This window comes from Pangasianodon hypophthalmus, chromosome 6 (assembly GCF_027358585.1).
Source record: "Pangasianodon hypophthalmus isolate fPanHyp1 chromosome 6, fPanHyp1.pri, whole genome shotgun sequence".
NCBI classification, from domain to species: domain Eukaryota; kingdom Metazoa; phylum Chordata; class Actinopteri; order Siluriformes; family Pangasiidae; genus Pangasianodon; species Pangasianodon hypophthalmus.
The window spans coordinates 31,049,465-31,062,734 of NC_069715.1; the positions used below are offsets into that span (position 1 = coordinate 31,049,465).

General features: G+C 39.7%; 1 protein-coding gene across 4 annotated transcripts in view; it reads right to left on the bottom strand.

Annotated features, from left to right (window-relative positions):
* Nucleotides 1-4,467, bottom strand: part of gemin7 (gem (nuclear organelle) associated protein 7) — a 5,809-nt gene extending 1,342 nt beyond the window's left edge. The window contains exons 1-3 of one of the 4 annotated variants that reach the window (XM_053234649.1): nucleotides 4,115-4,149; nucleotides 2,780-2,952; nucleotides 1,360-1,763 (exon numbers count right to left, since the gene is read on the bottom strand). In XM_053234649.1, the coding sequence (XP_053090624.1) occupies nucleotides 1,360-1,742 (383 nt within the window). In that variant the 5' untranslated portion in view covers nucleotides 1,743-1,763; nucleotides 2,780-2,952; nucleotides 4,115-4,149. Of the gene's footprint in view, nucleotides 1-1,359; nucleotides 1,764-2,779; nucleotides 2,953-4,114; nucleotides 4,150-4,265; nucleotides 4,320-4,340 lie in introns of those variants that run through there. The other 3 variants (XM_034305066.2, XM_034305068.2, XM_034305067.2) reach the window with 3 other exon arrangements.
* Between the last annotated feature and the right edge of the window lie 8,803 nt (nucleotides 4,468-13,270).

Below are 13,270 nucleotides of genomic sequence, written 5' to 3' on the forward strand. Positions count from 1 at the left end.
TGTGAGGACCAGCAACTGTTCCTTCCATTAGCCGAGGTCAGAACCGAACCTCAGCGTGTCAGTGTGTGTGAGTTACAGGACTACTGAGAACACGGCGCATGACTCAGAATATAAATTTATCATTGTGTGTCCTTCTGAGTTTCCTGATTAGATTTTTTCATAAAAAACCCAAAGCTGAAACCTTTCAGGATGATTGAATGTCAGAGACGTTCCTCTGTCTGCATCTCCATCATCAGTAAAGACACCATGAACATCACAGAGAGGAGAACCTTCACTCCAACGTTCCATCATCCCGACTCACCTTACTGCTGTGTGCTCCGTGTCTGACCTCTGACCTTTTGAGCGAACTGATGTCACAATCGATAGCACACTTTAAAAGGATGGTTCCTGTAGGGTTCTGTGCATGGCTAACAGTTCTAGAGAAGATCTACTTGAAATCCTCTGTTGCAGGGTTCTAGATAGAACCTATAAGGTTTCTCACAAAGAGACTAACTTTAGAGTGCCAAATGGAACACTGGAGTTTCTCCAGGGTTCTTCAGATAACTAAGGATGTTTACTTTCCTGGAGAGGTTCTACTTGGAATCCTGTGTGAAAGGAAAACTCTCTGTTAAAGGGTTCTACATAGAACCTTTAATGTTTCCCCCAAAGAACTGGCGTGCTAGATGTAACATTTATAAGAAGATATGCTGCTTGTAAATTCCACCTACACACTTTTAGATGAAAGGTTTACTCATGGGTTCTTTGGATATCTCCTATCAGGGTTCCACGATCATACTTCTGTGCTGTTCTAGAGCGTCACTGAGCACAACACTAACCGAGGTTCTTATTACAGTTAGTGTTTGAGCTTTAAAATCCTCTCATGTTGCCTTCAAACCGACTGAAAGCTCTGTTTCATGAACCAGTCTTCAGGATCTTCTAGCTCAGTAAGTACTTTTGAAGGTAAGGCCAGAGTTTTTGATTTGAGACGCAGCTCACGACAACAATCACGACAACAGCGGAGCCGTTTAAGAGAGACAGAGCTCATCAGTGCGTTTAACGTCGCTGTGCCTGAAATCTGTAAACGTTTTACAGCTCGACTGTGAAACCTGACGTACGGGGATGTTTCAGCTCTGAGGTGGCGTCTAGTGAACATCGCTTTACGTGTAGGTAAAGCACGCAGGTGAATAATGTCGAGTACAAACCGGCTTTAAGAGCGTGCTGAAAACTTCTCCGGAATAGTTCAGGCTCCCTCTTGTGGCACAAAGCAGAACTGCATATGGACTTCTTTTTTTTTTTTTTTTTTTAAATCACACAGACACAGACATTGCAATAAATATAACCTTTCACTTTAATAGAACTCTCTAACATTCACAAACTCACAAGTCAAACGAGCATGAGATCACGTCCTGACACCGGAGTAACGCCTCCTTCTGAACGCCCAGAGGTGTTTGCAGATCAGAAACCTGAAAGTTCAGCACGTCGATGTCTGAGGCTCCGAATTTCGCCTGCACGTGAACTTTTTCGTACATGCTGAAGTGGACCTGTTTGTCCGTCATGGCAATAAGAGTCCTGAGGAACCGTTCTCGCAGCTCTGTGCGTAATCTCTGCTCTTCCTCGATGCTCCTGAGGTCAGTACTGCTCGCGGTGGACGCCGGGATGGACGAGGGACACAGCGCAATGTACCGGGGTGAGGTGGGGTCAAACCCGCGGCTGTTGGGGTCCGGACCTCTGGGCAAGCGCAACACGTTCACCGGGTTCTTCATCTCGATTCTGTCAGGTTTAATCTGTAATCAGAGATAACAACAGGCTTGGGTTTAGAGAGGATAGGGAATAATAATAATAATAGTAATAATAATAATAATCTAGTCCTTATTGGTAACAGAACAGTGAGTAAGAATTTTCAGTAAAAAACAAACAGAAATGGATCAGAAAAGACCACAAGCAGTTTTTCTCCTCTCAAATCTCTTCCAGTGAGAATTTCTATCACCGTCTCAGTGCGAGTTTCCACAATCACCACATCGCCAAGGGCTGAGAAATTATACACCACACCATAATATAAAATAAAATAAAATAATAACACCACTGAAATTGCTGTGTGTTCGTGTGTGTGTGTGTTCATGTGTCTGTTTGCTCTAGTGATAGAAATTCCGTCTTTCATCAATTTATTATTTAAATTGTTCAATAACATTTTACTCTACATTCTGATTAAATTAAATGATATTACACTTTACACTGCACCTGTTATAAATATTATTTAAATGAATATAAAACCAGAGAGCTGCTCTCTCCCTCTCTCCCTCTCCCCATCTCTCTCTCTCCCTCTCCATCTCTCTCTCTCTCTCCCACTCTCTCCCTCCCTCTCTCCATCTCTCTCTCTCTCCCACTCTCTCCCTCCCTCTCTCTCTCCCACTCTCTCTCTCCCTCTCTCCCTCCCTCTCTCTCTCTCTCCCTCCCTCTCTCCCTCCCTCCCTCTCTCCCCCTCTCTCCCTCTCTCCCTCTCTCTCTCTTATAGTCAGCGTTCTTGTGCTTGTATGAATAAATATGAGCATCATTTTCTGTTTATATTTTTTTTGCACAATAAACTGACTGTTTAACACTTCAGCTGTGCGTGTGTGTGTGTGTGTGTGTGTGCGTATGTGCGCGCGCGTGTGTGTAGTAACGAGGTTTAAGAGCACACTGTAACAGAGAGAGCAGCACAGCGCGTACAGCAGTTAATTAGATGATTATATTTAACAGATTGAATTAATTAGTCCTTGTTGCTATGATGAAGTTGTTTTGTTCAGTAAATTAATCACAGAACCGTTATCGTGTTCCGGCTCCCACACCGTTCCTGCTCACTTTCACCCGAACCGACACCCAGTCCGCTCTCAGCAGCACGCTGAGCCTCCGAACTAAACAGGTGAAATCCTACGCCCAGGAGGAAACGAGGAATTTACCAACGGCTTAGAGACACACGCACACACTTAACGAGTCCTGTGTGGAGTAGAACAAACACATATACAGATTCACATTTATACTGGATCCCTTTAACGGTTAAGGCTGATTCTCTCTTTTTAATATTCACGAGGACTTACAGGAACAATCTCACAAAGCTTCTGATTCCTTCCTGAATCTTTTACTCACTGATTTGCTCAGAGTTGGTTAGTTTGTTCTCGGTTAATTAATTCATTAACTAAGTGATCAGGTGTAATACTGTAATGAACACTAACGGCAAAAATGTTATAAAATAAAGACGAGTCTCTTAAGATGGAATAAAATCTACAGATCTGTGTAAAACACACACACAGTGGAGAACGCTTGCTTTGTTACTCACATCTGATAAATCATCTGAAAACATTTCTCTTTAATTTCTCTTTTAATTTAAAGGAAAATTCAAAAAACTAATTTGAATCAAGAAAAAAAATTAAAAATGTAAAATGTTTGTCATCTTTTATTTTTATTCTGTTCTCTCTTAAATATTATCATTTAGCTACCACATGTAAGAGAAATGCTCTATAAATTATTATTATTATTAGTAGTAGTAGTAGTAATATTAACAGTAGACATTTTTCTGGGCTTCAGGCAAAAACTGATATTTGGAATATTCATGTGCTGTATAAACTTCCTTTATTATGCAGTGGTAATATAAATATAAATATAAATATTTATTTATATATATATATTTATAAGCGCTGAGACATGAGCACACTGCAGGTGTGTGGAGGAGGAAGAGGAGGATGAAGATGAGTTCAATTCAATTCAATTCATTTTTATTTGTGTAGCGCTTTTTTACAAAGGTCATTGTCTCAAAGCAGCTTTACACAAACAAAAGTGAAGTGAAGTAAAGTGAAGTGAAGTGTGTGTGTGTGTGTGTGTGTGTGTGTGTGTGTGTGTGTGTGTGTGTGTGTGTGTGCCGTCTCTGATGAGCAAGCAGGGCGACGAGGGCAAGGAAAAACTCCCTGAGATGGTGACAGGAAGAAACCTTGAGAGGAACCAGGCTCAGAGTTGTGTTTATGGAGCAGGTTTATCCTCCTGAATCTCTGTAATATTTTGTGTACATGAGTGACTCACATCACATCTGTAAATGAGCGCTAATTAAACTCATTAAGGTTATTAGAGTAATTAATAACAGGCTGCAGAGGAAACTGATACTCACTGCAGTTACAGCTGTCACTCCTAATCCATCCATCACTTAACACATGAACACATTAAACACATTAAACACATTAACACATTAAACACATTAATACATGAACACATTAAACACATTAATACATTAACACATTAAACACATTAATAAATGTAACCCATTAGCCGCGGAGCTGCAGAGGAGGAAAGCCGGAAGCTGTGGGATTTAAGCTTGATGTAAATCTGCTACTCACCGGATCCTCGTTAAAACACGCTCGCGCTTCGTGCATCAGGGACCGGAACCGGATATGACGGCGTCGTCTCCTGCTTCTTCTTCTTCTTCTTCTTCTTGTAGCGGTTTTGTAGCAACAGATTGATGCATTACCGCCACCTGCTGGTGCGCAGTGGGAGCCAGGATGTTTCCTAAAAACAACAAAGCTCAATAACAAACAAACAAACAAACAAACAAACAAACAAACAAACAAACAAACAGCAAAAGCCTAAACTACTTAGGATGAATTCAGGTAAATTTGGACAGTGTAACTTAGCAGCGTTTATTTTCTGTTCTGATAAATAACTCAGGTTTCTGAGCTTTACAGTGGAACTGCATGAAGGAAATAATATGATTTAATTCATGTGACATCATCAAAGGGGGCGTGGTTAAGGTTAACTGGTTCAGCTTAAGTGAGACAGGTAATAAGTGAGACAGGTAATAAGTGAGACAGGTAATAAATGGACATTACCTTGGGGTGGTTAGGAAAACAGATGGTTAAATGATGCACTGATTGATTTTATGAGCATTAAATGGTGTTTTAATGAAATATTTTAATAATCAGAGGAATAAAGTAAACTGGGAAATAGAGAAAGTTCTGCCTGAAGTCCGGGCCTCTGATCCACAACAAAATGTGAGCATCAGAAGCGAATCCTGTGCATTGTTGCTGTGTTTGTCTTGGACAGGTGGCAGTACAGTGTGTACATGATTTAATTAGGTGATTATGATTATGATAGACAGGTTTGTCTCTGCTGCTTTGGCAGTTATTTGTTTACTGCATTAAATTAACCACAGAACCTTTATTTATCCTCCCAAACACATTCCAGCTGCCACGCTGTCCCGGTTCGCTTTAACCAAACCCACACCCGAGGAGGTTTCATGGTCATTCCACTGCATCTGCTGCGGTGTCTGAGGGAGTGACACACACACAGCTCACGGCGTCTTTATTACACTCCACACTTCTGAGTTAATGTGTTGTTTTTGTTGTTGTTTTTAATTGGAGTCTGAAAAAACAAACTCTCAAAAACATGAGACTTGTGCCAAAAGTGAGACAACGGACAACCCTGATTTATACACAAAAATCTTCTACTGTAGTTACACAAGTTATATTGTTGTGTCTCCGTGTGAACAAAAGGGGGCGCCAGTGAGATCAGACTTTACTCCAAGAACCGAAACATCTTTTCAGGTTTCTGCAGAAATTCTGTTTTCTGTTCTCGCATATAAGATACAGTTTAAAGTAAATCACTCATTTCTCAGTTTCACTTTTACTTTTACTCAATTTCAGCATCTTGTTATGTAGGTTGTAATCTGGTGTATTTTGGTTCTACAGAAATATAAAGTTGTGTTTTATCCACATGACTATGAACACTAGCTCCATGTTCTGTAGTAATGTGCTGTAACGGCAGCATGAGCAGTGAGAACAGCAGCCGGTTTAATTCTGAGCCCTGAAGATAATCACCTAATTATAATTAAATCCACTTTAAGACAGATCCTGAGAGGCTGAACAATTTTAAAGTTGTGTCATGACGGTATTGTGTCCTCAGTAATGCTGTGTTCTGTCCTGAACCCCGAGTTCAGTAAGGAAGTCGTTTATTTTTGTAAACACTGCTAATATTTTTTATTCAGAAATAACGAGCTTGAAATATGTGTCATGTATAAACAACATAAAGAAAAGCAGCCCTCGGGTTTAGGTCTTGATTATTTATTGTGATTAAAAAGCGCTTTATAAATAAAGGTTTACTTACTTACACAGATCTTCTCTTTTTAACTACAGACTTTTAGGTCCTCAGTTTTAGGTCCTCAGTAAACACGAATGTTGCAGTGAGGCACTTTTTTGTACTCACTTTTTTATGTTAAATATTTCTGTTATAGTGTTTTTCCCAAATAAAGGTTCTTGTTTGTGCTTTTTCTCTCATCTCATTCATGATTAGCATCTCATAAGTCACAAAAGTCACCTGCAACAAAAAGCACTCAGCGCGTCTGCTTCACTTCCTGCGGTCTGCTTCACTTCCTGCGGTCTGCTTCACTTCCTGCGATCTGCTTCATCACTGTGTTCATCTGCTTCATCACTGTGTTCATCTGCTTCATCACTGTGTTCATCTGCTTCATCACTGTGTTCATCTGCTTCATCACTGTGGTTAATCTCATGAGTGAAGTCACTCTGATTTATATCACATTTATGCTGCTCTGTTTGTAAAATCTTGACTAAAGAGAGATTAAAATACGGAACTAACTCAAAGTATTCTAAGAAAACTGATTTTTTTAAACATATACTACAAGATACAAGATAAAGATAATATACTCATATACTCTAATGTACATGTATTATTCTTTTCAATAATAAATATTTAAAGTAGAATGTCAGCAGCTGTGTAGATATTAAGTAGAAACACACTTTACACTTTACTCGGTACACGACAGAAATATATTTTACACACTAAACCTGCTTTATAAATGAAATGAAACATTTACTGGCTTGAATTTACTTTAAATGAATTACAGACTGTATAATATACCGTCAGGAATGAAAGAAAAAAGAAATATACCTGAAACATGTCATAGTTAATTTTAAGGCAACTAAAATCTATTAAAGTATACTAAAGTCTACTATTTCATTTTATTAAATAAAGTCTATTAAAGTCTCTTAAATTTTCACATGGGTATCATATACCGGATTGTGATTTCCCCATAAAAGAAAACTAATAAATAATTTAACATTAACTAAAAATAAGCAGACCTGAATATTGAATATGTTCAGAAATATGTTTTAATATTATTATATTATTACCAGAACATTTAAAGTTACTTGGCAGCCAGCGTGGTGTGGTAGATGTGGGAGTATGTCTAAAGTAAACCAAAGTGCCATTTTTCCCTTGTGTAAATGAGTAAAGCTGCAGTAAATCTGATAAACGAGTAGAAGAAAGAGAAAGAGAAGGTCATGCATGTGACTCTAATTCTCCATTTCATCTGTTTCTCTGAACATGAGTTTGATTTCTGACAAAAAGCAGACGTGAAGCACAAACTCTTTTTGTCGCAGATGTGTCCTCGTCTCAGTTTCAGGAAGGAAGATGAAGAAATAAACACACTGCGGTCTGTTACACCGTTAATAATTCATTAAAAAGATCAGATTGTCACCTGTCCTAGAAATCAGGCCTTACAGATCCACTTCCTCTCTGAACGCTTGATCACGGCCTTCTCACAGGTGATAAACCGTCTTACTGTCATCATTCATCTGCAGCGTGATACAAACATGTATAACAAACACACATAAATAAAAAATAACATGATTAGTGATGATTATTATCATCAAACTGCTTGAAAATTGTGAAGAGAAGGATGTTGTGTTTCAGTCTTTTAGCTCTTATCTCTATCCTCAGAGCACTCTGGAGTAAAGTGTCTCACTCGAGGGCTCATGATCCGGAACCAGGGCAGAAGCTTTACACACCAGGAACCTGTGATGAAAAAATACTAATAATAACTAACAATATACTCATTTATCCCACGCTGCTGCTGAGTTCTGGCCTCTGATTGGTCAGAAGGTGGTGATTAGTTTTCTATAACAGCAGCTCTGACTGTAGCGCAGGTTTATAATAATGCACTCTTATTAATGCGTTATTGTTTCCGGAGTAACAGCTCATTCACAGGGATGCTATAATACACAGATGAACTAACGTGTGATTGATCCATATTTATGGTGTAAGAGGAATAAAACACTCGAGGACGTGCTGTTATAGGAAAATAATCAGCTTCAGGGTGGAAACAGTAACTAACTCTGTGGCACTCAGTATTATATACACACTGTGTGTGTTACTTACTTGCGTTGTTGATTTGTGTTTTGTACGTGTTTGACTTCAGCGAGTTGTTGATGATCCGACGCTGAGGAACTTGCTGGGCGAGTGTGTGCACGTGACAGTGTAAGCATGGACCACCTCGACTCGCTCCTCATATTCTACTGAGCGCTATATACAACTTTCATTAGACTTACTGGTTCATTACACACACACACACACACACACACAGTGTGTAGGTAGTTAATAACAGATGTTAGATGCTAGAAGGAGAGTGTGTGTGAGACAGAACAGGTCACTGATCAGTGTGTGGGATTTCTCATGTCCTTTACAGCTGATGTATTTATTTAAGCCGTTTTCTCCCTAAAAACACTTCATCATTGATTTCTTTTTAATTAGCGCCACAGAGTTGCTGATTTTAACACTGATTTTGCTGTGTGATTATTCTAACTGAATTATTCCACCTTCCTTTTGCGTTATTTATCAGAATATCTCATAGCACATGAATAAAGTTTAATATAAATTATTAATAAATTATTAATTAATAATTTACAGCAGTAATAAATTATTAAATCATCTTCACCTTCTTCTGCTTGGAAACTTTCTTTCTTTTTTTAGTAAATTTTACTTTGTCACTTCTGAGAAAATAAGTAGTCTTGTGTTCGTCCAATTAAACGCTCTGTAGAGTGTGCATGCCCCGCCCACAGGGGGCGTGTCTTGCTCTACAGTAACAGCTCGTTAGCAGTAAACATGGTTCATGTTCATGTCGTCCTGGTTAAAGTGGACAGGCGTGGGTGAGAAATCCTCCACAGCTGAAAAAACACTTTCGTTCAATGCCGTCACTTTGACTTCCTGTTTCAAAAGGAAATGTGTTAACATACTGAATGAAATCACAGCTCTTTAGGCGTATCATGGGGACGTTAAACCCTGATTTAACTCCGGATCTTGTCTGATTATTAACCCACTGTGAGTTTAGCAGTGTGACAGTTAACGTCACTGAGGTGAAATAATTGTTCATGGAAATGTGTGTGTGTGTTTTAAATGCGATTTTAAAGCCATTATCCAGCAGGTGCTGAGCCGGGGTGTGTGTTGATGTCCTGCGTGTGTGTGTGTTTGTGATCGCAGTGTGTTTGTGCTGCAGGTTCCTCAGTAACGGTGAAGGCTGTGTGTGTCACTGTGACCTCGTTATTCAGCCTGATGACACACCTGAGCTGGAGCTGGAGCAGTGCGCGGGTCTCATCCTGCGAGGAGGAAGTGAGGAAGAAACGCCAGCACCGTCTGCATCTGCTCCTCACTTCATCTCAGCAACACATGATACATCTTTTCTGTTTTATGTGCAGAGTTGAATTAACACCTCTGGCCTTTCTCTACAGTCAGCTCCAGAAGTATTGGCACCCTTTCAGAGTTATTAAACATGAAATAAACATTCATTATTAAACATAAAATTAACATTAAACCATGATTCACTTAAAAAAAATGGAAAAAAAACTAATTACCTTCAGTATAACAAACATCAGTGTCAATCTCCTTTAGCATTTTTAAACAATATTATTTTCTCTCAAAAACATGTGTGGAAAATTATTGCCACTTATTTGCTTTTATTCAATTACTTTGATTTTCTCATCGCTCAGGGTTACACACATAAAATTATTTTATTATCAGCTTAATTATCGTTAAGACTTTTAAACACATCATTATAACACATGAGAAATTTATTATTATTAAATAACAATTTATTACTATATAAAGATAAATATATAAATATGAAGAAATCCACTGTGATAGATACTGATGGCATCATGAACTCTGCTGCGTATCCGGGTCCTGGTTGCCTCTGCCAGGAGGTTATGACTCAGCTGTAGATGATTCACAGGAAGAGACTCGGTGTTGTTATTGTCTCCAGACGACAGGGGTACCAATAATTTTGCTGAAAAGTATTGTGTTCCTTGAGGAATCTTTTTATTGTGTTAAAATGAAATGAGTCTCCATGTGTTAAGCTCAAAATATCACTGTGTGTGTTATTCATTTTAGATATTTATCTTTGCTCAGTTTTCATTGGGGTGCCAATAATTCTGGATTATTATATATTTGGCTGGACACAAATGAACACTATAAAGAAGAATGAACACTGCGATCACGTACGAATCTGCTTCAGGCGGATGTTTAATATTCATTTGCTCCTGAATTGTGGCACAGAATTGAATCTTCTCCGGCTTTCTTCCACTTCCTGTAACGAATCACACATCAGCCCCGAGTCCCGAGTCTGACTGTAGCCTCGTTGTCAAGGTGATGAGATATGGGACGAAAAAAAAAAAAGAAAGCCAATGGGTTCTTGGTCACCTCGACCCTCTCAGGTGAAGATTTGGATATGAGAAGGAAAGTGGATTTGCAGCAGGGGAAATGTGCAGCGTGACGAAGCTCGAAGCTCAGAGAAAGAGACAGAAATGAAAGACGTAACCATGAACCAACTCACGTGTGTTCTGACGTGATAGAAATACTCAAGGCTGAGTGAATGAGTGTGTATCTGTAATATCTGTTAAGTGATAGTGTGGTGTGTGTTCTGAGAAAAAGAACAAACAGAAAATCTGATGTTTGTGTCTCTGCATGGATGAGCATCGGGTCGATAGCAGCAGAACACGGTGGATCAGATAACTGAGAGAAAAAAGAACAAATCCAATCCAATCCTGCTGAAAAGAGTTATTTTTAAAAAAAATACCATTCTAAAACATAATAGTTTTTAAGGGAAAAAAAATCAGATGTAAATCGACTGATACTCAAGGTTTCAGTATTGGAAAAGAAATCGTGGTATTGTGCCATTTCTACTTTGAAGGTTAACATTTGTTAGTAACAAGCCGAGAAAAATAACATAGCTGTGTTATAAACTACATCAGGGGCGGAGCTAAGCCTTTTAAACTACATCAGGGGCGGGGCTAAGCCTTTTAAACTACATCAGGGGCGGAGCCAGGTCTTTAAACTAAGTCAGGGGCGGAGCCAGGTCTTTAAACTAAGTCAGGGGCGGAGCCAGGTCTTTAAACTAAGCCAGGGGCGGAGCCAGGCCTATTACACTGGGTATGCAGGTTAGACCCAGTGACGTTATTGGGGTGGCGGTTCATGGTGGTGCAAAATATTAATCCACTAATTTATAGAAAATGCTATAACGCGGCGCTGCCTGTCTGTGTAACGCCACACTGTCACACTAAAGCGCACTAACGTGTAAAGTGTAAAGTGTAAAGTGTTTTGCTAGTCCGTGTCGCGGTACCTGGAAAGGTGTATGCAGTGTACCTTTAAAGCTTTAAGCTCGAATTATTAAGGTCACTGAATCCACACTTCCAGCTGAGAGACACATTAAAGGTACTAACTCACTCCAGTGACAAGTGGAGTTTAACACCCAAACATTTTCATCTTAACATCAAAAGACTAGAATTTTGACTTTATTAAGAATGCAAATTTATGCATATTTAATTAGACTAAGCCTCATTTGCATTTTGAAAAAGTACTTGTTAGAATATCAGCAATAAAGCGGCAAAGATAATTTTTTTAATATCTATTTTTAAAGACCTTCTTCAACTGTAGTGTCTTTAATTCCTTTCTGTCATGATGACGTCACACACTCGTGATTTTCTTTTCTTTCCTGATACACCATCAAACACAAATCACACGAGGACGTGGAGCGGAAACTTCAACAGTAAACCAGGTGAAGCAGCTTCGCCCTTGAGCTCCACACCGGTCTCCTGGTTACAACACACACACACACACTCACTCACACACACACACACACACACACTCACACACACATTCACACACACACACACACACACACTCACTCACACTCACACACACACTCACACACACATTCACACACACACACACACACACACTCACTCACACTCACACACACACTCACACACACATTCACACACACACACACACTCACACACACTCACACACACACACTCACACACACATTCACACACACACACACACACACACACACTCACACTCACACACACTCACACACACACACACACTCACACTCACACACACACACACACACTTAGGGGAAAAGCTTTAATATAGGACCCTAAAGGGTCTTGATCTGAAGATAGAATTATGTACAGAACCTTTAAGTAATTCTTTATTTTTCTGTAACTGTGTAGCAACAAAAATCATTCATTAAAAAATAAATCTGCACACAGGTCACAGACAAAACCCAGGTTCTCAAAACAGCAATAAAAACAAACAAACAACCAAACTTTTTTTCTTTATTAATGCACTATACGACCATAAGTATGTGCACCCCTGACCATCACACTCACATGTGTTTCTTCCCCAAACTGTTTCCACAAAGTCAGAAGCACACAATTGTATAGAAGGTCTTCTATCTGTGTGCTGTAGCTTTACAGTTTCCCTTCACTGGAACTAAGAGACTGAAACCTGTTCCAGCATGACGATGCCCCTGTGCACAAAGCGAGCTCCATGAAGACATGGTGTGTGAAGGTTGGAGTGGAAGAACTCGAGTGTCCTGCACAGAGCCCTGACCTCAACCCCACTGAACACCTTTGGGATGAACTGGAACACTGACTGAACCCCAGACCTCCTCGACATCCCAACATCAGCGCCTGACCTCACTAATGCTCTTGTAGCTGAATGAACACAAATCCCCACAGCCACGCTCCAACATCTAGTGGAAAGACTTTACAGAAGAGTGGAGCTCATTATAACAGCAAACACACGGGGAATAAATCTGGAATGAGATGTTCAACACGTACATATGGGTGTGATGGTCAGGGGTGCACATACTTTTGGCCATACAGTGTATGTATGTAATATAGGCTTAGATTCCTGATAATAATGAGAAGTAAGAGTGTGAATGAGAATTATATATAATATTTAAAACTGCGTATAGTAATAATCGTATATTAACAAACCCCAGGCCAGTCGGGACGCGTGTGTTCGTGGAGGAAGCTGAGTGATGTAGAGAGAAATGGGAAGTCCTAACTTTCAGGGTCTCTCAAAGCGCTGAGACTGCACACACCTTTTCACAGCCTTCACACCCTGGATGACTTCAGGACCAGTTTCTGTGTGAAATCCACTGATTTATCGGGTCAGAGTTCTGCAGGATGAT